Genomic DNA, 20,206 nt, shown 5'->3' with positions numbered 1-20,206 from the left:
AAGCCGGCCTGAAGCTGAATGTGTAGCATATAATATTTATTGTAACTGTATAGTAGGATCTCTGAAGATTGTCACAGGTGTGCCCAAAGGATGGAATGGACCCAAAGAAAATGGGAGATATACAGGATGCCCTTGTAACATGTATACTAGATGAAGCTTCCTTTGGATGGAGCTATTACATTGTTCCCTGCAGTATATATGCACACCCCCAAACATATGCCGTTTCTATCAAAACCTCTTTCTCTGCCAAAAAGTAAGAGAACATTTATGCAACCCCCTAAAAAATTTCTTCCAAATTACTCAATTCAAAAGTGCTGAATAACCTCAATTCAAAAGTGCTGAACAACCTATGTCATAGATGGGGATAACTTCTTTGAAATTTGGTGTTATCATCACTAGGGCACATATTTTTAAGGCTAAAACGTGGGAAAATATTTACTTTCATATGTTAAAAATAAGTATTAAAAAGTTTAGCAACTTTGGCAGCATTTTAAAAGTATCTTACACAACCTGACATTTACACACATAACAGTCTGGTTTTGTCTACATTTACGGTTTTTGCAACATATGGAATGTATTTGTACGATAGTGTCTTTTATAGACTTCTGAAGTTTATTTACTGTTATTGCTTCACTTTATGCTGAATGCTGAATGAAGAATTAGAGTAGCAGACATTTTTCATCAGATTATTGCCTGAGTCTTCACAGTTATGAAATAAGTACCAGGATATAAAACCTACTAAATTTTGGAAAAATTAAGAAAGTTTTACAAAATTATACAATATACTTGGAACTTTCTATATACAATCTGTGTTTTATACACTTACAAGCAAATATTAAGAACTATGTAGTTACACATTTAAAAAATGGAAAATGTGTGTTTTTATGTGAAACAAAAATTGGTATTTAGGCTCTAGTTGCATGATCAGAATTTGTAAGTCAGTTGCAAGTTCATATTTATGTACAGAAAAAATATTTAATTACCTAAATATCCACATCCTAATCATAATCTCTGTATTGTTTGAAAGAAGTTATACTATTTCTGTGATGGCCAGAAATTGTATGTTACCTCTAAGTATACAATTTATTCACAATTTGGAAAAGACACACACGGTAGTATATAAATATGGAGAAACCAGTACTCACTTTATCCACGAAACTGTTTTTTCTTCTTTGTTCTATTAATTTCAGTGGCCACTACCACATCCTTGTTGGAACTTGCTGTACAGTAAAGCAGTACGAAGAAGAAAAAACAGTTTTGCAGATAAAGTGAGTACAAGTTTCTCCGTATTTATACAATTTATATTGGATTCAACAATGAATGCAATCAGAACCATGGTGGTTCATTAACCTCCTAAATAAAGGTGTGTTTCCAGGTGACTGCAATGCAAAAGTAGTTTCATATTTAGGCATTACTTTTTTTAAAATAGGGCATGGAGATTCTCCATTAATATTTTAACGAAATGGCATATTTATAGACATATCGGATTGGTAAAATTATTGGTCATTTTAGCAATACACCGATATGCCTATATCAGCCGATACCGATAGACTACTGATTACTCTATCGCATCCCCAATTTTTAATAAGAATGCATTATATAGGGTGATTGTAAAGTCTCTATACATTTTACTGATAGTGATAAAATATCGTATTAGCCCGAATATAAGCTGCACATTTAATCCAAATTTCAATTGCGAAAAATTATGATGTGTCTTATATTCGCGACCTTAAAAAACATATGACATTTTGTAAAATCATATGCTGTTAAAAATGTGCTGCACAATTGTAACCTTAATTTTTCAATATAGTATTTCCCTGAATCTGCCGGTAAATGGTTTTCTTTTCTTCTCTCGGCTTATATTCAGGTATCATTTTTTATTTTTTTTATTTTCGCTCCTTCAAATTTTAGGGTGCAGCTTATATGCGGGGGCGGCTTATATTCGGGCCAATAAGGTACATTTCTTTGGCATGTTATGTGAAGCAATGCTAACAGTAGAAGAAAGAACAGCTGTTGTTTGTGCTCATCTGCATGGAATGATGTATGAACAGGTTTGGACGGATTTCACCTGGAAATTCAGAAAACCAGGCCCTACCAGGTTGGCTATCAAAAATCTGGTCTACAAATTCAAGCGAACTGGTAGTGTTGTGGATGAAGAACGTCCTGGTAAACCAGCCATATCACCACAAATTGTACAAAGTGTACAGGATGCGATAAAACACAGTCCCATCGCATCCATCAGGAGAGATAGTATCCATAATCCAATCAACTACCAACTGTGGCTCACAGCACGATGAATTGGGGAACACAAGGTTGCAGTTGCCCCCCTCCCCTCGACCTGACCCCTTAAGACTTTTTCATCTGGACGTTTATCAAGTCTAAGGTGTACATGGTGAAAATCCACAGCATTCCCAGTTGAAACAAGGCAATAAAGATGCTGTTGCTGAGATTACATCAGCTATATTGGAGAAGGTGTTTTGGCCTGTGGTACATTGTTGGCATCTGTGCCTAGACTTGAAGAGTGGTCACATTGAGTTTTACTGATTTAGTGTGCTACTGTGATATATACTTCAGTACATATTTTATTTTATGCAATAAATCCTGTTCATGTGGAAATGAATAGTGACTTTATTATCACCCTATATAACAGCAATGAACTCAAAGAGATAACAAATCTGTAAGTAAAGATCCTGCTAATTTGGAAAGTTCTGACTCAAAAGTCTATGAATTTCCCTGCACCTCACAATTGCTACTGATAAATAAACAAGAATATTTTTTCAAATAGTGTAAAACCTTTTCGTAATAGAGACATTGTTTTAAAAAAAAATTCCTCACCATCATCTGAATCATCTCTTCTGCCTCTATCTGGAGATATGAATCCCTCCCTACAAGAAAATACAAATGTGCTTATGTCAAGTTTACACATGTTAAGAATTTGAATAAAAACTTTGAAAAAAGTAGTAAATGTGCAGAAACTTACAAGACTGCAACAAAAGATATAAAATAGTATAGAACTTACAAAGTGTACTTCCTACGCTCAAAACAATATATGTTACTTGAAATTAACATTTCTGCAAAATAGCGACTGTAATTCCTCAGGTTCTGTGAATGAAATTCACCAAATGTGACAGTTCTAAAATACTTTCAAGCTATGTGAAAAATACAGAAATGATTACTGTAAATTCATAACTACATATTGAGATATGCATATTTCCATGCTCAGCGTAAGTAACACTGAATAGAAAAGAATGCCCACATGCCATTAACATTACGCAATGTAAAAAATGAATACGTACTGATCGGAGAGGTTCATTGCACTTTTCCGTCTGTAAGAAAAAATAAGTATCATGTAAAATTGAAAACTGTTACGCACACGCACACATTGTGTGTTTCATAAAACAACAACAAAAAAAAAAAAAAACAAGTACATACAGCTAGGAAGCTCTTGCCTCCACAATTTATTGGTCGATTTTGTTTTACTTCACTTTTTGCTAATTGCGATGATGGGGATGAGTGATGATACACAAAGAACACCCCGCCCGACCCTGTGGCCGAGTGGTTAGCACATCGCGCTGCGACGCCAAGGGTCCCGGGTTCGAATCCCGGTAGGGCTTGGTTGTTTGTGAATGTCCATTCATCAATTTCATCATTTCATCACTCATCCCCATCTTCGCAAATTAGCCAAGAGGCACAAAACGCGAAGTAAAATAAACTAAATCAATCAATCAATCAACAAAGAACACCCATGCCAAGCCCGGGATTTAAAACCGGGAGCCCTGGCATCATAGCTTGCTATGCCAGCCACTCTGCCATGAAGGCTGGCTTTTTTGCCTACACAAAACAGAGCTACTGATCTTAAAGTTAATTTTTTGCAACTCTAACGTCCGACCAAGTTCAAGTATCTTTTCCCAGAGGAAGATGTTACAGGAAGCGGGAGCAGGGGCCAAAAGGTGTTTTTAGGCAATACCCGAACCCAATCGTGCATTCACAAATTAGGTTTCTTGCTTTCGTACAACAATGTAACCCTAAAAATGAGTTGTCATAAAAGGATAAACAAAGTAAACCCAGAGGGGGGGGGGGGGAGTACTGCCCCAAATCCCAACTCTACTTGTTAAGTACCTTCTTACGGAATATTGACAATTCACTTATTTAATTGCAAGGACGTGACATTGCAACGAGTAGTTAATGCTTTTCTTGCTCGTCAAGATAACAGATAACAATGCAGCAGGCAACGATTTTAAAACTTTCATTTGTTTACATACATCATCTTAGTTATCAATAAACATGTAATAGTAAACAACTGATATTCTAAGTCGGCATTTCAAAGGGAACGCACGCACCATTAATTTAGAATTGCACTCCAAAAAGTTAGGTTAACATGGGGCATGCGTTCCTTTTTTCTTTTTTTTCCAGGTGAGCCAAACAATATAAATCTAGCAATACTGCATGCAAGCTACGCCCTCAACCGAACTAAGATTTCTTAACCTAGAAATATATATATATATATATATATATATATATATATAAAAATATGTATTGGTAAAATGTGATTTTGCACATATTTTTATATATATATATATTTTACCAATACATATTCTTCTTTGGTTCATATGCATTCACGTGGACAATTTATGTACAAGGTCCACACGTAATAATGACACTATAAATTGACATTAATTTCATAACATATCTTGGGATGACTAGAACGTGTAATAACAAATGCAAATTATGTCTTTCATTTCGTAAATACTAATTATCTTCATTTACCTAGGCTTGCCTTGAGACTTTTCTCATGCAACTATTTGTTTCTCATTTCAAACATTTAATTTCGTATAAAGGCTACTAGTGTAGGAAAAGGTAGGATAGAAAAGCTTTTATTACGTTGTTACTTTTGGTAACGGATATCCAGCACGGGAGGTAATTTTAAATGCAATCAAGCACTAACGATTCAAAGTTGTCTCTCCGTTTACTTTTACTTCAGATCATGTAACAAAAGGGGAATGGGAAATAATAGATTCAATTTTCGTTTTCTCGCTGCCATTTTTGTCACTAAAGTTTCACCATTAATCCAAACGTGACTCAGACGATGTGCCCTTGTCGGCTAATAAAAGTTTATCAAGAAAATAAGTTAAATCACCTTGACTTGCTGCTAATTGTAAGGGAACGCAAAATACTGTTCATACAGGCGTTAATAAACGTAATTGCCTGTTTACTAAGCAGATTCTCGTCTTTTGCGAAAGGGTATAAAGTTACTGGCCACACAAACATTCAATGTTCACAAAAAGGAATTTTGTCTTATCGTAGCACTGCTCAAATACAAAGTTTTGACGTACCTGTACAATCGCAATAAGTTGCCACACAAATCACAACTGGTATTATCGTATTGTAGATGTAATATCGCTTCCAAGTTTGTAGAAAACATGTGGCTTCTTTAGATTGCATATGGCGGCATTTCCACTACGAGTTAATGCTGTGGCAATCATGCTTGATTATTACTGGATGATGTAAGCAATACGGAGGCATAGGGTTTGCAGCCCGTTGTTCCCGTTCTGGTCGCGTCTGAAGAAGGAATGTTACTGGGATTACAAAACCAGCTGTTTCGAAGTGCAGACTTTTAGTTACGGGAATTCCGTTAGGCAGCAGCAAGTATCAAAACAAAAGATTTGCAGCAGTGCCTTCTAGTAGCCATGACTGGAACTAGATGTATCTGGGACGCATCACAAGGAAAGGATGTAACGAATTAAAGATATTTACTAAGAATATCGTAATACGTTACACAGTCCATATTAAAACCAATTAACAATATATATTAGGGATGGGATCGATTAAGCGGTACTCTATCAGTATCAGCCGATATAGGCATATCGGTGTATCGGTTTATCGGTAAAATTACCGATTATTTTACCGATCCGATATATCGATAAATATCTTATAATTTAGTGCAAAATTCTGCCATTTTGTTGTAATTTTTGTGGACAATCTCGATGCCCTACTTTCTAAAAAAGTAATTGTTTAAATATTCAACTTCTTTTGCACTGCAGTCACCTCGAAACACATATTTGTTAAGGAGATCAAGAAACATTTCATATTCTTCAAGTACCATATCTAATTTTATATCGGATCGATAGAATATCGGTTATCGGCAAATTTTATATCGGTACTTTATTAGTATCGGCCAAAATTTCATATCGGCCCATCCTTAATATATATTATAAGTTGATGATGATGTCAGCTGTGTATCAATTCAATATTTTTGTAAGCTATCTGTAACCTACTTTCGAAAATTCTGCCAATTTGTTGCTGGCATAACTACACAAGCAATATTCATTTGTATCATATTTTTATACCCATTTTTAATTATGCAATGGCCTTTTCTATAGAAGATTTTACACCAAAATGACAAACAAGTGGGAGTAGATAAGTGACAGGCAACACTTCACCATCAACTGCATGTGCAATCAACTGGCCAAGGTGACATGATGCACACAGATGAAACTGCAAGGCCCGAGGGAAAAGTGACATATGTACATGCCATGTGTGAAAAGTTGCATTTACTTCTTAAGATTGTTTCCTACCAAATGCCAGGTTATATGTCTCATGTCGCTTGACACCTCACTGTGAAATCTCCATCTGACAAATGACAAAACCCATGACCCATCAGACATACGCAACTCTGGACATCTTATTGAAGGTTCTAGGCTGGGCTCTCCATCAAGGCATGGGCATTCCTCTGGGATTCTCCCATCAACAGTTTCAACTAATCATCAATTCATTCACATCATTGTAATTAACCAAGAGAGGTATGAACACAAGGTAAAATAAGCAGAGAAGAAGAATACAAAGAGAGGATGATGGTGAATATATTATTTCTCTTGTTGTTATGGTTCTTTCAAGTACATAAACACAATTTTTGATGTAACACTTAAATAATATTACAGTTATAACTATAACATTAAGCAAACTAAGAATAAATGTCTGATGAAGGGAGCGTGCATATTCCCGAAACGCTACATCAAAAATTGTGTTATTAGTTCTCAATATAAAACCGTTAACATTTTTGAATATGTTAATATGACTCATTCGCATTCTAACATACAGAGAGATACCGGATACAGTGGAACCTCAATTTTACATTTTTCAGGAGGACCAACCCGAAAAAAACTTAAAATACAGGAAAATTTTATAACATTTTGCTATGTTGGGACCATCAAGATTAAATGTAAAATGCAGGAAAATGTAAAATGGGGTTCCACTGTAATTGTAGTTCTGCACAGTTAGTGATTTTTGTTTGTTTCATCAAGGACGTGTATTCTCGCACACCATAGCAAGCACCTTCTTGACAACAATTCTTGAGCCTTTGTACATCCAGTTCATTGCATGTAAATCTCATGTTTGTTTACCCAGCAAGCTCACAATCATGACACCTCCATTCCATTTTAAACAATTTTAAAAATACTTTAGAATTTATCTCCGGAGAAGTTAAGTGAACTTGTTGCAATATAGGATTACAACCTTATGGTATGCCAAGGTGAGTACCTTTTTTTTAAAAAAAAAAATTACATTGCGATGTTGACATGTCATGTGAGCCAAGCTTAAATTAAAATCTTTAAAACTTACTTTCCAGATTTGATTGCTTCATCTGCCCAACCTCCAGTTCTCCTGGAACGAGGTGGAGGGACAGGCACTCCTTCCTAATGAAAAAACAAAGAAAGGAAAAAAAAATCACAAATTTCAATAATTAATACACAAAGAGATTGATCAATGTAGAAGAATCACTCTCTCACAAACCTTGTATTAACCAAATGCATGGAAGAAAAACTAAAGTTATATGTCAATTACGTGTACTATCATAGTAAATATGCTGTTATATGATAAAAAAGGTTACCCACACATTTTCTTGAAAATTAATATTTGTGTTTAAAATTGAAGTTTAATGATTTAAAATTTTTAGTGGAAATCCTGGAAGATATGCAAAATGCTTACTTTTAATTTATTTTGCACAGAATTGTGTGTATGTGGGAAGGGGAGACTAAATGGGATTTCTTGAAGTTGACTGTGTCAAAAAAGCCTGATGAAACTGACATTCAACCTATCCTTAAACCCCAAGAGCTTGGTGCAGTGAATTTCAGTGAAGTCTGGAGCCCAATTCAGTAAAGTCCAATCACCTCACCTCGTCTTTGGATCTCCCTAGGATCTTTCAAGATGTGAAAGAGAGAGTGAATGAATGAATAAAAAAATTGATTTATTTTACTTTACGTTTCTGCCACTTTTGGCTAACCGCTTTTATACCTGCCTATTTTGAAGTTTTTATATTTGTAATTTCAGAACAGTGATAAGATGAAATAGATGACGGGACAAACACAGGGGGACAGCATGCAACATAAGTCCCATGGCCATGGGTCCAGATGCTAAAGTCTCACTAGCTGAGGTTCGGAGGAAAGGGGGGGGGTAGAGATTTCACCAATAGATAAAATTCACCACTGCTACACTGCAGTACTGGTGACATTTTCTTCTTCTCTACTGTGAACATGCAGCCAGGCTGCAAATATCAACCTTTCTTTTCTGTGTGTTTTTGCACTTACAGTCTTACAGTCTCCTACGTTACGTATTTTTGTATATCCACCCATTTGGCCCTTTTCCTCATTCTATTCCCATATATAATGTAAAGCAATGAATGAGTCTCCTGCTGAGTGGTTGACATAGCATGCTACAAAGCCATGGTTCTTAGGTTCGAATCCTGGCATGAACGTTTCATTGTGTTTGTATCAGCATTCTCATAATCACAACTACATAGGAAAACTTAAATAATGCAGAAGTAAATGTTTGTTCAAACTGATTCATTATTGCTGCAATGCAGTGAAACCCTGATTTTACATTCCCAGTTTTACATTTTTTTCTGCATTTTAAGTTATTTCACTTTGATACAGTGAAAAATGAAAAAAAAAAAGGTTCAACTTCATATAAAATGTTGTAGTCCACAAATACAAACACAATTTACAATTAAAAATAAACTTGGAAAATGTCACAGCTGTCTTGAGAATGCAAAACCAAGACAAAACTAGAAAATATTTCTTGCCTGAAATTAATGGTGTATTCTAATTCCCTTGCAAAACTGCCAAGAACATTTTAAAATATTTTCCTCATCTCTGAGCACCCCATAGGTAAATTCACTGTGATGAAGAGAAGGGGAGATTACCTAGGTTAAAACCACTAATTGAGGAGATAAATTTTATGTGTGATGGTTCTTAAACTATTTTTTCCTTTGCAGGTAAATAAGAAATAACAAGTTACGTCAAAGTTTTATTAAAAAGTGCAACATCTGATGGAAGTTTCATAGTGCCTAAAATAACCTATTTGGGTTGTTAGAACCTATTGTAGGTTTTTGCACCTAAATCAAACCCTTTTCTTTAAGTCTTTGGTAACGGTGCGATCACGCACAAACAAATTTCTTCATTTTTACAGGAGAAAGTACATACGGAATTGAGTTTCTATAGATTGTTGAAAGGCCGTGGATGTATTTTTTTTTCCATTGTTCAATACATTTGACTGCAAATACATGTATATTTCAAGAAAACTATGCTTGCCTAACTTAACCTAACCTACTGAAATGGTTCGTGTGGCTATCCATGATTGGTTTTTGGGGCTATCCATCAATGGTTTTCGAGGCTATCCGTCTTTGGTTTATGGGGCTATCCGTCAATGGTTTCTTGGGGTTCTAACGTGGTAAAAATCAGAAATCAGTAACACCAAAGTAGTACTGTTAATGTGATAAATTGAAGAATTGAAGTTATTTTCTTCACAAGAGTAAAATCTCACCTTCAAGAACCTTTCGCAATGCATAATCGGTAAGTATGATTGTTAAAAATGACGAAAGAAATGATTGAAAAGTGTTTGAGCGAGATCGCACCAGTACCAGGTCTTTATACATATTTTAAAGGTTTTACAGGATTCACACAGAGGTATTTGTTCTGTTTAGTGACGAAAGCATTCAATGACTATAACTTGTTTGAAACTACTCTGTTAATTTCCCATCCTCGAGGTCCATGATGTTCTTTCAAGCTTGAAAGAAAGAAAAATGTCTGGCGCCACTGTTGCATGTACACACCATGTATGTTCTTAGCAGTTCGTTTTCGAAAGGGGGGAGGTTATGTATCTATACTTTTTTTAGTAGTCGTCATTTTGCCATATTTTTCTGCCTTTGACGTTCATTTACTATTAGGAACACTATGACAAGGATGGGGGTATGACCACCCCATCCCTCTTTGGGCATGCCACTGCCTGCATAGTCCAAAGTTTAAACTTCTTATCCTTGTTGTCTTGCTTGGTGCTTTGTGGCATTCACACCATGTGAAGTAACATTTCAGGATTCAAATTTGCACCATGTTAAAAGATCATTTTCAGCATAGCTAAAAGATGGTTCTTACAGATAAAAAGCAGAGTTTGTCTGTGGATAATGTGAAAAACATTGTTCTGTATTGTGCATGGGTTTTGAGGACCTATTCTAGGATTTTTAGAGCCTATTAGGAACCTAAAAATTCGAGGTCTAGCGCTGACTTATTTAATTGTCAGCATGCAAAATAGATCATCATCACAAACCTCTAAGCTTGATTCCAGTGTTGCAGCTTTCTCTGATGGACTTTGAATAGGACTGTCGAGTAAATCATCACTCGACCCTATGTTGTCATCAGGGGTGAACATATCTGCTCGTCTTCCTTTTCGTGGTGGAGCCTGAAAGTGAAGGTTATTGTTAATGCACATATGCTGTAATATTACACTTTTTGATTCATTTGAAATTTGTCATACTGAAAGAACTACCTGAGGTAGGAGAATATACAAAGTTGCAGATCCATAGCTTTTGTATTTCTGAAATTACAGTGTTGTAAACTGTGCGATTTTGACCATTTTTTCTAACATCTTGTTAAATTTAAATTGCAATATTTTGGCAATCAGGGCACCTATAGAAGTGATTCGGATGATGTTGGAAAGGTCTTGAAGGGCTCTTTTACACAAGATATAGCATGCCTATGTCAGGGTTAAAAAAAATTATGAAGGTGGCATACAGAAAACTTTGGTAGCCATTTTCTCTAAAATCGCTCTTTTAATTGTTATCAAAAAATTATGTCAATACATCAACTATTACTCAATAACTGTACAAATTTTAAAAATAGGATGCCAATGGAATCTGGAGTTATCTTAGATTTAGGTTAGGTTAGGATAGGGTAGAGTAGGTTAGGATGTCTGATAACAGATTTGATAAACAAATTCCTAATATTCAAAAGTAAAAGCCTAACACAAATGAAATAAAATATTGTTTGAATTAATGTACACAAATATGATGTTTAAATTCCCAGTTAATAGAAATACAGGGTGATTCAAAAGTCCCTTTAGGCAACTCTGTTATTAGTGCACATAGCGAAAAATGGAAAGAAGGCATAGTTGTTGGAAATAGGTAAGTTTCATTCTAAATTGTGTGAATTTTCAACATATCATGCACCGTTCAGGTTGTAAGCTGGCACGAGCCTCATTGGTAGTGTAAAATGCCCCATGCTTGGCCTACAATATTGTATGGTATTACAATACCATACAGTGAAAATAAATACATGGTAAATTATGAATTGATGAAGATAATTACAGGCAAAGTAAACAAGAAAAAAAATGTGAACATGTGATGCACACACAACTCCTTCCTCCAGACCACTAGAAAAGGCTAAAAACACACAAATGAGAATTAGGCTGCAATACGTAAATACTTCACACCGTGCCACTGAACATGTAGCACATTCACATATTTATACTTGTATAAAAAATATTCATATTAGGCATGATACAGATTAATCGGTACTCTACTGGTATAGGCATATCACTGCATTGGTTTATCAGTAAAAATACTGATAATTTTGACGATCTGATATATCTATCAATATCTTAAAATTTGGTGTGCTATTTTGTACCGGTTACGGTTCCGATTGTTTTATGATTTCTCTTAGCACAAAGACTAATTTATCGTAGAATTTTGGAAATCATTGTCACACCAAATTTGAACCTTCCTTAAAGTAACGAGCACTGTTTGGACTTGAAAAAAGTATTTGTGTTGAAAAAAACAACTTGAAAATTACCTTACACACTTCTCATGGACAAGATATTCTCCGTTGACAAGCGACAGTAAATATCGTAGAAGCGTGGGAATGAATGTAGAAGTAAATCTGAACCTTAGTAGAATGCATTTAGGGACTTTATTTTAATGCTAAGGGAACCAAACCTAACCTAACCACGAAAGCATATATTGAACAAAACCTTAAGTAATCACTAAAACTCTGCAGTATGTGTTAACAAACATATATCGAAATTGAACCATGTAAAAATTGCATTCGTAGCATGATGAAATTGCAATAAAACAAAAGAAACTTGGGCCAAAATGATATATATTCACAAACATTTAAACCTTAATGCAATTGAAAACACTAATAATTTTTTGATTAATTAATTTTGTTACTTACATGGAGTAGGGCCACTTTTCGTGGAATGTCCCACATACATATAAACTTTATCTTGTGCAGCATTTTATTGAAAATAAATCAATTGCTTTATGTATTCTCTGTTCTGTTATAAGAGTGGCCCTCAAGGGTGAAACATGCTCGATTAATATAGGTGACTATTCTACGGGGTGTCCATAAAATCCCTTTACAACTTCAAAAATTCACTACAAATGCAAATGAAGAGATATTTGAGTGATTTTTTTTTTTATTATTGTACTCGTTTACTACTAAAGTTTGTACTAATAGTCAATTTGTGTATTTCAGGTAACATTGTGAAGAAAAAGAGGTCCTCAAAAGAGAAATGGCTACTCCGCAAGAAAAGGCACAATGTGTGGCATGGTTCACTGAAACAAAATCTGACACTCAGACTCAGCGAAACTTGACGAGGTATGAGAAACAACCACCAGCACGTCCATCAATTCGTGAATGGTACAGGAAATTTATGGAGACCGGTACCATTCGCACTGCTGCCAGACAGTTACAGCTACCACGATCAACAGTGCACAAGGTCCTACACCACAACCTGCGATCGTATGTGTATCAAGTGCAACTGTTGCATGCCATCGAGCCCAGTGATAAACCGACATGCAAAACATTCGCAGTGGACATGTTCATCGAATATCGGTGGATGCAATGTTCCTCAACAGAGTGTGTTTTACTGATGAGGCAACATTTCATGTTTCTGGTAAACTGAACACGTACGTACAATGTGAGAATCTGGGGCTCAGAAAACACCCATGCGACAATGGACCTCAAACGAGAGAGTCCAAAGGTGAATGTGTGGTGTGGACTGATGTTCAATCGAATCATTGGTCCATTTTTCTTTGCAGAGCAAAAAATTACTGCAAATGTTTACCTTGACCTTTTGACTGAATATGTGACACCACAACTGGCTGACCTTCAACCAACCGTCCTTTACAAACAGGATGGTGCACCACCACATTGGGGATTAAATGTTTGTGACTTCCTGGACCAAACATTTCCCGGTAGGTGGATTGGACGGGTTGGTCCTATTCCCTGGCCACCTCGTTCACCAGACATAATGGGGCTACGTTAAAGACACTGTGTATCGAACAAAGGTATGGAACATTACTGACCTCAACCAAAGGATCACTGATGCCATTGCCACCAATGATGAGGCAATGCTAGAGCGGATATGGCACGAAATTGATTTTCGCCTTGACATCCTTTGTGCAACCAATGGTGCCCATATTGAGGTTTATTAAGTTATGAAAAAAACTTCAATATATACTGCTACTATGTGACAAATTTCATTTAATTATCTCTTCATATGTGTTTGGAATAAAAGCTTGAAGTTGTAAAGACACTTTATGGATACCCTGTAGTATTCATAGCCCAATTAATAAAATTTTATTGAAAGGAGTGAAATGCATTTTGCTATCTTTATCGGAAATTCCTGAAATGGAGTTAAGGCATTTTGGCATAGCAGATCAGTATGGCTTGTATATAGTTAAAATCCACATATGCTTCACAAGATGCAGTGGTCCAGTCAGTATGGAACCTGACTGCCACACAAAAAAGACCCAGGTTGCATGCTCTACGGTTTGAATTTTTCCAGTAATGTCCCCTGCATAAAGTGGCTCTGGAGTTTATCCATCCTCTAATAAATGGGGGTGGAGGGAGGTGACAAGAGCATGATCCTGATCACACCACTCCCCCAAAACATATCCAAGATCATGAATGAGTGGAAATCTCCACCTCCAGATCCCCTTATGAGCCTTCATGGCATCGTGCAATGACCAGGGGGAACTTTAACTTACAAGCAGTTTACACAATGTTTTTGTCTTATTTATTTGGGAAATAACAGTAAAAATTTACTATCCATCGGACACCTATGACTTCTTCGTTTCGTCAATTTTTGACATTCGTACTTACCTATCTGCTTCGCGGAACATTCCTTAAAGTATATTGACGTTTTTTTGATCAAAGTAATTGCAATTTTTCACATTACGAGTACTTCTTTCTCGTAGTCTTTTCGCTTGCCTGAGATACAATATGGCACGTACACCTTCCTACATAATTGCGCGTCGTGCTTGTGTTTTGTCGATTTTCATTCGTTATGCAGCGTTTCAACCTTCGGAACCCAAGAAAAACCCGTGAACAACGCTCATCTGATCCATTTATTTAAAAAAAACTTTTTTGCATTGTTTTACGAAGAAAATTGAAATGTTTCATGGCACTATCCATGAATGGTTTTCGGTGCTATCCAACCCGGGATCGGTGGGAAATTTAAACTAAAAAAATATTTTCGTTTGAAATTTCCCACCGATTCCGGGCTCTGCCCCTGGGGTAATTGACTTACCGCCCCCTACTGTTAACACTGCCCTGCCTCCGCTCCGCTCCCGCTACCTAGCCCTAGTCCCTGTTAAAGGCATGTTAGAAATTGGCCGGACTCACCTGCCCCCAAATGAGACCCAAACTTTTAAATTTGAAGAAATCAGTTTCCAGGATACGGAAAACTTACCTGAATTTCACCACGCATCCACGACACGTCATATTAGGTATATACCCACAGCCCATTCCTTCTAACGAGTAGCTTACATTCACTGCCACATTTTTGACATTCCTTTCCATTCTTCACAATCCCGTGTTCAATTAAATTAAAAAATCCATTGGATCTTCCACACCTGGTACGAATTTCACCATGCATCCACGACACGTCAAGTTTCTAACTATCGTTGCAAACACAGACAGTTCGAAACACTGGATACCCAATGAACATGAACAAAACACAATCACGACGCATGATGATGTACGAAGGTGTATGCACCAAAGGCTATTGTCCGTCGTATAATTAATTTTGGTAATTATGCGATATAGCCTGAACACTTTTTATGTAAGGAACTTGCATTTTCTGTAAAGCGACAACATTTTGCCGTTGTTTCCATTATGTACCTGAAGATGCCTTTTTTCTACAAGAATTTTTTTTTCTTTTTTTTAACTATGCTTACCTAACCTAACCTTGCCGGAAATGGTCCGTGGGGCTATCGTGAATGGTTTTTGGGGCTATCCATCAATGGTTTGTGGGCCTATCGTGAATGGTTTTTTGGGGCTATCCGTCAATGGTTTGTGATGACATAATGAACACGAAAGTAGGTATTTTTTGGTTAAGAAGGTTGAAACACTGCATACCCACTCCAAATCGACAAAACACAAGCACGACGTGCGATGATCCATGACGAGTGCATGCCATATTGTCTGTTACCCAAGCGGAACAACGATGACAAATAATAACTCATAATATGAAAAGTTGACACTATTTTATGGAAAAAGGCATAACTTCACCTCAAAGAATCTTCCGCAATGCAGAATAGATAAGTATTAATGCTAAAATGAACGAAATAAATGAGTGAGAGGTGTTCGGGCTATATCGCATAATTACTAAATCATTATAAACATTTGGAACCAGTACCGAATGAAGATAATTTGGCTAGTGCATGGGACCAGTGGCCACCACCATCGTGAGAAAATTGAGGATCTACGAATGAACAACGTAACCCTGTCACGAAAACCTACAACGAATGTGCTGACCCACACATTACACCATTACTGATTGGATAGTCACCCACCTCTACTGAGGCATGAGAAATTTTGGCTGGCAGTCGGTACTAGTTTACTATCCTTCGGACAGATTTCTTCATTTCTACAGAAGAAACTAGGCTACTTACCGTAATAAGTTCCTGTAGTATTGTCTAACATCGGAAAGTGTTTTGTGTGAAATTCAGGTAAGTTTTCTGTATTCTGGAAACTGATTTCTTCAAATTTAAAAGTTTGGGGCTCATTTGGGGGCAGGTGACTCCGGCCAATTTCTAACATGCCTTGAACAGGGAGTCTATAGAGAAAGCTGGGGAGCTGGAGCGTAAGCGGAGTGGAGGCGGGGCCGCGTTAGTGGTTGGGGGCTGTAGATCAAATATCCCAGGGGCGGAGCCCAGAATCGGTGGGATATTTGAACTCAATAATTTCAAACGAAAATATTTTTTTAGCTTAAATTTCCCACCAATTCCGGGATGGATAGCCCCAAAAACCATTCACGGAATGTTCCGCGAAGCAGATAGGTAAGTACAAATGTCAAAAATTGACGAAACTAAGAAATTATAGGTGTCCGAAGGATAGTAAACTGTTACCGCATTTTCTGTAAAGCGACAACGTTATGCCGTTGTTTCCATTATGTACCTGCAGATGGCACGAGAGTCGAAAGTCACACGGTCTCGCCAGTTTTTGCAAACGTGCCTTTTTTTACGAGAATTTTTTTCCTTATTTTTCACTATGCTTACCTAACCTAACCTAACCTTGCTGGAAATGGTCCGTGGGGCTATCGTGAAAGGTTTTTGGGGCTATCTGTGAATGGTTTTTGGGGCTATCGTGATTGGTTTTTGGGGTTATCGTGAATGGTTTTTGGGGCTATCCGTCAATGGTTCATCGGGCTATTGTGAATAATTTTTGGGGTAAATGTCTGTTATATCTGAGACACTTTTCTTCAAATTTACAGGAGAAACTACTTACGGAAATGAGTTTCTGTTGCATTTATCAAACTTCGTGGAGGTATTTTGTCACTATGGAATGCTGCACAACAGAAAATAAGCACTTTTGATGTAATAAAGTAGCCTTTTGTGCGAAGCAACAACATTATGCCGTTGTTTCCATTATGAACCTGCAGATGGTGCGAGTGTCGAAAGTCACGCGGTCTCGCGAGAGGAAGAAGTGTTTCCAAACGTGCCTTTTTTTACCAGAATTTTTTAATTTTTACTTTTTTAACTATGCTTACCTAACATAACCCAACGTAACCTAACCTTGCCGGAAATGGTTCGTGGGGCTAACGTGAATGGTTTTTGGGGCTATCGTGAATGGTTTTTGGGGCTATCGTGAATGGTTTTTGGGGCTATCGTGAATGGTTTTTGGGGCTATCCGTCAATGGTTTTCGGGGCTATCGTGAATGGTTTTTGGGGCTACCGGGAATGGTTTTTGGAGCTATCCGTCAATGGTTTGTGATGACATAATGAACACGAAAGTAGGTATTTTTAGGTTAAGAAGGTTGCAACACTGCATGCTCACTCCAAATCGACAAAACACAAGCACGACGTGTGATGATCCTCAGCTGTGCGCGAAATATTCTATGTTCCGCAACGGAAGAAAGGACCCAAAAGAATTACTCGTAATGTGAAAAATCGAAGTTATTTTCGTGTAAAAACCATAATGGCACCTTCAACTATGTTCCGCAATACACAATTGGTAAGTACGAACCATTTAAAACTGAAAATAATCGATAGAAATGTGTCTCCGATATAACAGACAATTACCATTTTTGGGGCTATCCGTCAATGGTTTGTGATGACATAATGAACACGAAAGTAGGTATTTTTTGGTTAAGAAGGTTGAAACACTGCATACCCACTCCAAATCGACAAAACACAAGCACGACGCGCGATGATCCATGACGAGTGCACGCCATATTGTCTGTTAACCAAGCGGAACAAGGAAGACAAATAATGGTAACAGTAGTATAAGCCGGAGACGGATTTCTTAAGATTTACAGGAGAAAAGACGAGAAAGTACTTAAGGAATTGCGTTCTTGAGGACTTTCTGAAGCCGGGGAAATTGTTTTTTTTAGAATCGTGCAACGTATTTTGCCTGTAAATAAGGTATTTTTCGTCAATCATGCATCTCCGTTGTACGATAGCTCGTGCCGTCATTACCGTCGACTACGTGAATCAAATGTTCCTGGCGCAGTGGTAGCGTCATTGCCTTGTAATCGAGGGGTCCCGGGTTCGATACCCGGTGGAGGCACAAGTGGTTTGGATCCCACTTTAAACTGTAGGTCCAGTCCCGATTAGCTTTACTGTGCATAAAGTGGACAGCAACTCAAACCAAACCAAATGTTCCGTGCATTCGGTTAAGTAACACCCTCAAAGTGTAGCAACCACGCGGAAGTTTGACAAGATGACGTGTGAGCGTTTTTTTTTTTTTTTTTGCAATGTAAGGTAAGACTCTAGTTTACGTCCTTTTCCTAAGAAATATGTGTCATATATCGTTGGAAAGCTTATTTTATAAGGAATTCAACAACGTAAATCCCAAAGCGAGCAAAAAATTTCCTGAATGAGTAAATCGAGAAAAAACGATGTTGTCCGGATATGCGCAATTGAACGTACTGAGGATTTTTTTAGATGATGAAGCACATATTTAGGGGTGAAATGAGTGCTAATGGAACCTAACCTAACAGGCCTAACCTAACCTCGTAGGCATACCTCGACCCCGTGAATGGATAGTGGGCCTATCGTGAACAGAAAGTGTAAAAAGAAAAAGGTACTTACCCGAAGAGATGCCGGGTGCCGCACCATGAACGCAAAGAAGCAATCACCATGCAGATAAGGACGTAAAGTAGAGTCTAGCCTCAATTTTCGCTTAAAAACCTTTTGTCAATAGTTTGTGCGGCATTTATCGGTTCATAAGTTTTGAAACACTGCACATCAGCTGACGATACTGCATATCAGCTGACGATAGACAACGTGAGTCAAAATTTGCCCGCCGAATTAGCAACGACCAATAAATGATTATAATGTTAAAAATAACGCTTTTTTCATGGAAAAAAAGTGATCCCCAGCTTGAAAAATCTTCCGCTATGCATATGAGGTAAGTAGCAATGATTTTTATTTGAAAACAAACGAGTTTAATGTGTCTCCGGCTTATACTACTGTTACCCAAATAATGACTTACAATATGAAAAGTTGACACTATTTTATGGAAAAAGGCATAACTTCACCTTAAAGAATCTTCCGCAATGCAGAATAGGTAAGTATCAATGCTAAAATGAACGAGTGAGAGGTGTTCGGGCGATATCGCATAATTACCGGAATTGCAAATTCCTTACATACAGTGATTATTTCTTGTTCTGCAGCATTCTATGGTGAAGTTTTCAGTTTCCGCGAAAGAAAATACCTCGAAGAACTTCGACAATGCTACACAAACTGATTTCAGTAAGTAGTTTCTCCTGTAAATTTGAAGAAATCCGTTCGGGCGATATCGCATATTTATGAGGCATGTCAATGGAATTGGTTTTATGAAATGAAAAATTAATTTAACATCACCGATTTACCACTAACTAACTACCTCTTCTTTTAGTAATCTCTTATTAAATCAAACTTGTAAAGCGTGTCCAATTTATTATTATAATGAAACGCCATGATCATGTCATACTATAAATCATTCCATACCTTGCGACTTCCAGGTGAAAATTCTAATTCATCGTCCCAACTCATGTTGATTTCCAGTTGTGTCTGGTGTTTATTTAATATTTTTTTCACAGATTATGGTAATTTTGAGGGCGACTGGTGATAGTGATGGAGTTGATTACTGTTGGCCATCATTCTTTGCTTCCTAGTTCCTTGTTCCGTTGGCGCTTACCGCCGAGAGGCAGTCTCCGCCAGGTTTAGTAAAAAGGCCGAGTCTGCTGCCACGTGCGTGTCAGCGGTAAAAATAAGCGTCAAATATGTTATTTTCATTTTGTTTAAGTTGAGACCTTCTATTCATGCGTGATTGATAATTCTTTTAATAAAAGGTCGAATTTATCCTTGACTGTAATGTGCTGTAATACAGAGACTAAGAATAGTGCACCTCAGTGGCGAAGATATAGTACAGTGGGATCCATGAGTATT

At 37.1% G+C, this 20,206-nt stretch overlaps 1 protein-coding gene across 1 annotated transcript in view; it reads right to left on the bottom strand.

Moving 5' to 3' along the window:
• IFT43 (intraflagellar transport 43) overlaps nucleotides 1-19,964 on the bottom strand; it is a 31,956-nt gene extending 11,992 nt beyond the window's left edge. Inside the window, exons 1-5 of the mRNA XM_083125296.1 lie at nucleotides 19,766-19,964; nucleotides 10,597-10,728; nucleotides 7,618-7,691; nucleotides 3,297-3,326; nucleotides 2,836-2,885 (exon numbers count right to left, since the gene is read on the bottom strand). Coding sequence (XP_082981422.1) covers nucleotides 2,836-2,885; nucleotides 3,297-3,326; nucleotides 7,618-7,691; nucleotides 10,597-10,728; nucleotides 19,766-19,810 — 331 coding nt within the window. The 5' untranslated portion in view covers nucleotides 19,811-19,964. The remainder of the gene's footprint in view (nucleotides 1-2,835; nucleotides 2,886-3,296; nucleotides 3,327-7,617; nucleotides 7,692-10,596; nucleotides 10,729-19,765) is intronic.
• Nucleotides 19,965-20,206: the final 242 nt, after the last annotated feature.

This window comes from Lepisma saccharinum, chromosome 7, assembly GCF_977018435.1.
Source record: "Lepisma saccharinum chromosome 7, izLepSacc3.1, whole genome shotgun sequence".
NCBI lineage: Eukaryota > Metazoa > Arthropoda > Insecta > Zygentoma > Lepismatidae > Lepisma > Lepisma saccharinum.
The sequence above is the reverse complement of the archived record's forward strand: the minus strand, read 5'-3'. Positions and strand labels throughout refer to the sequence as shown.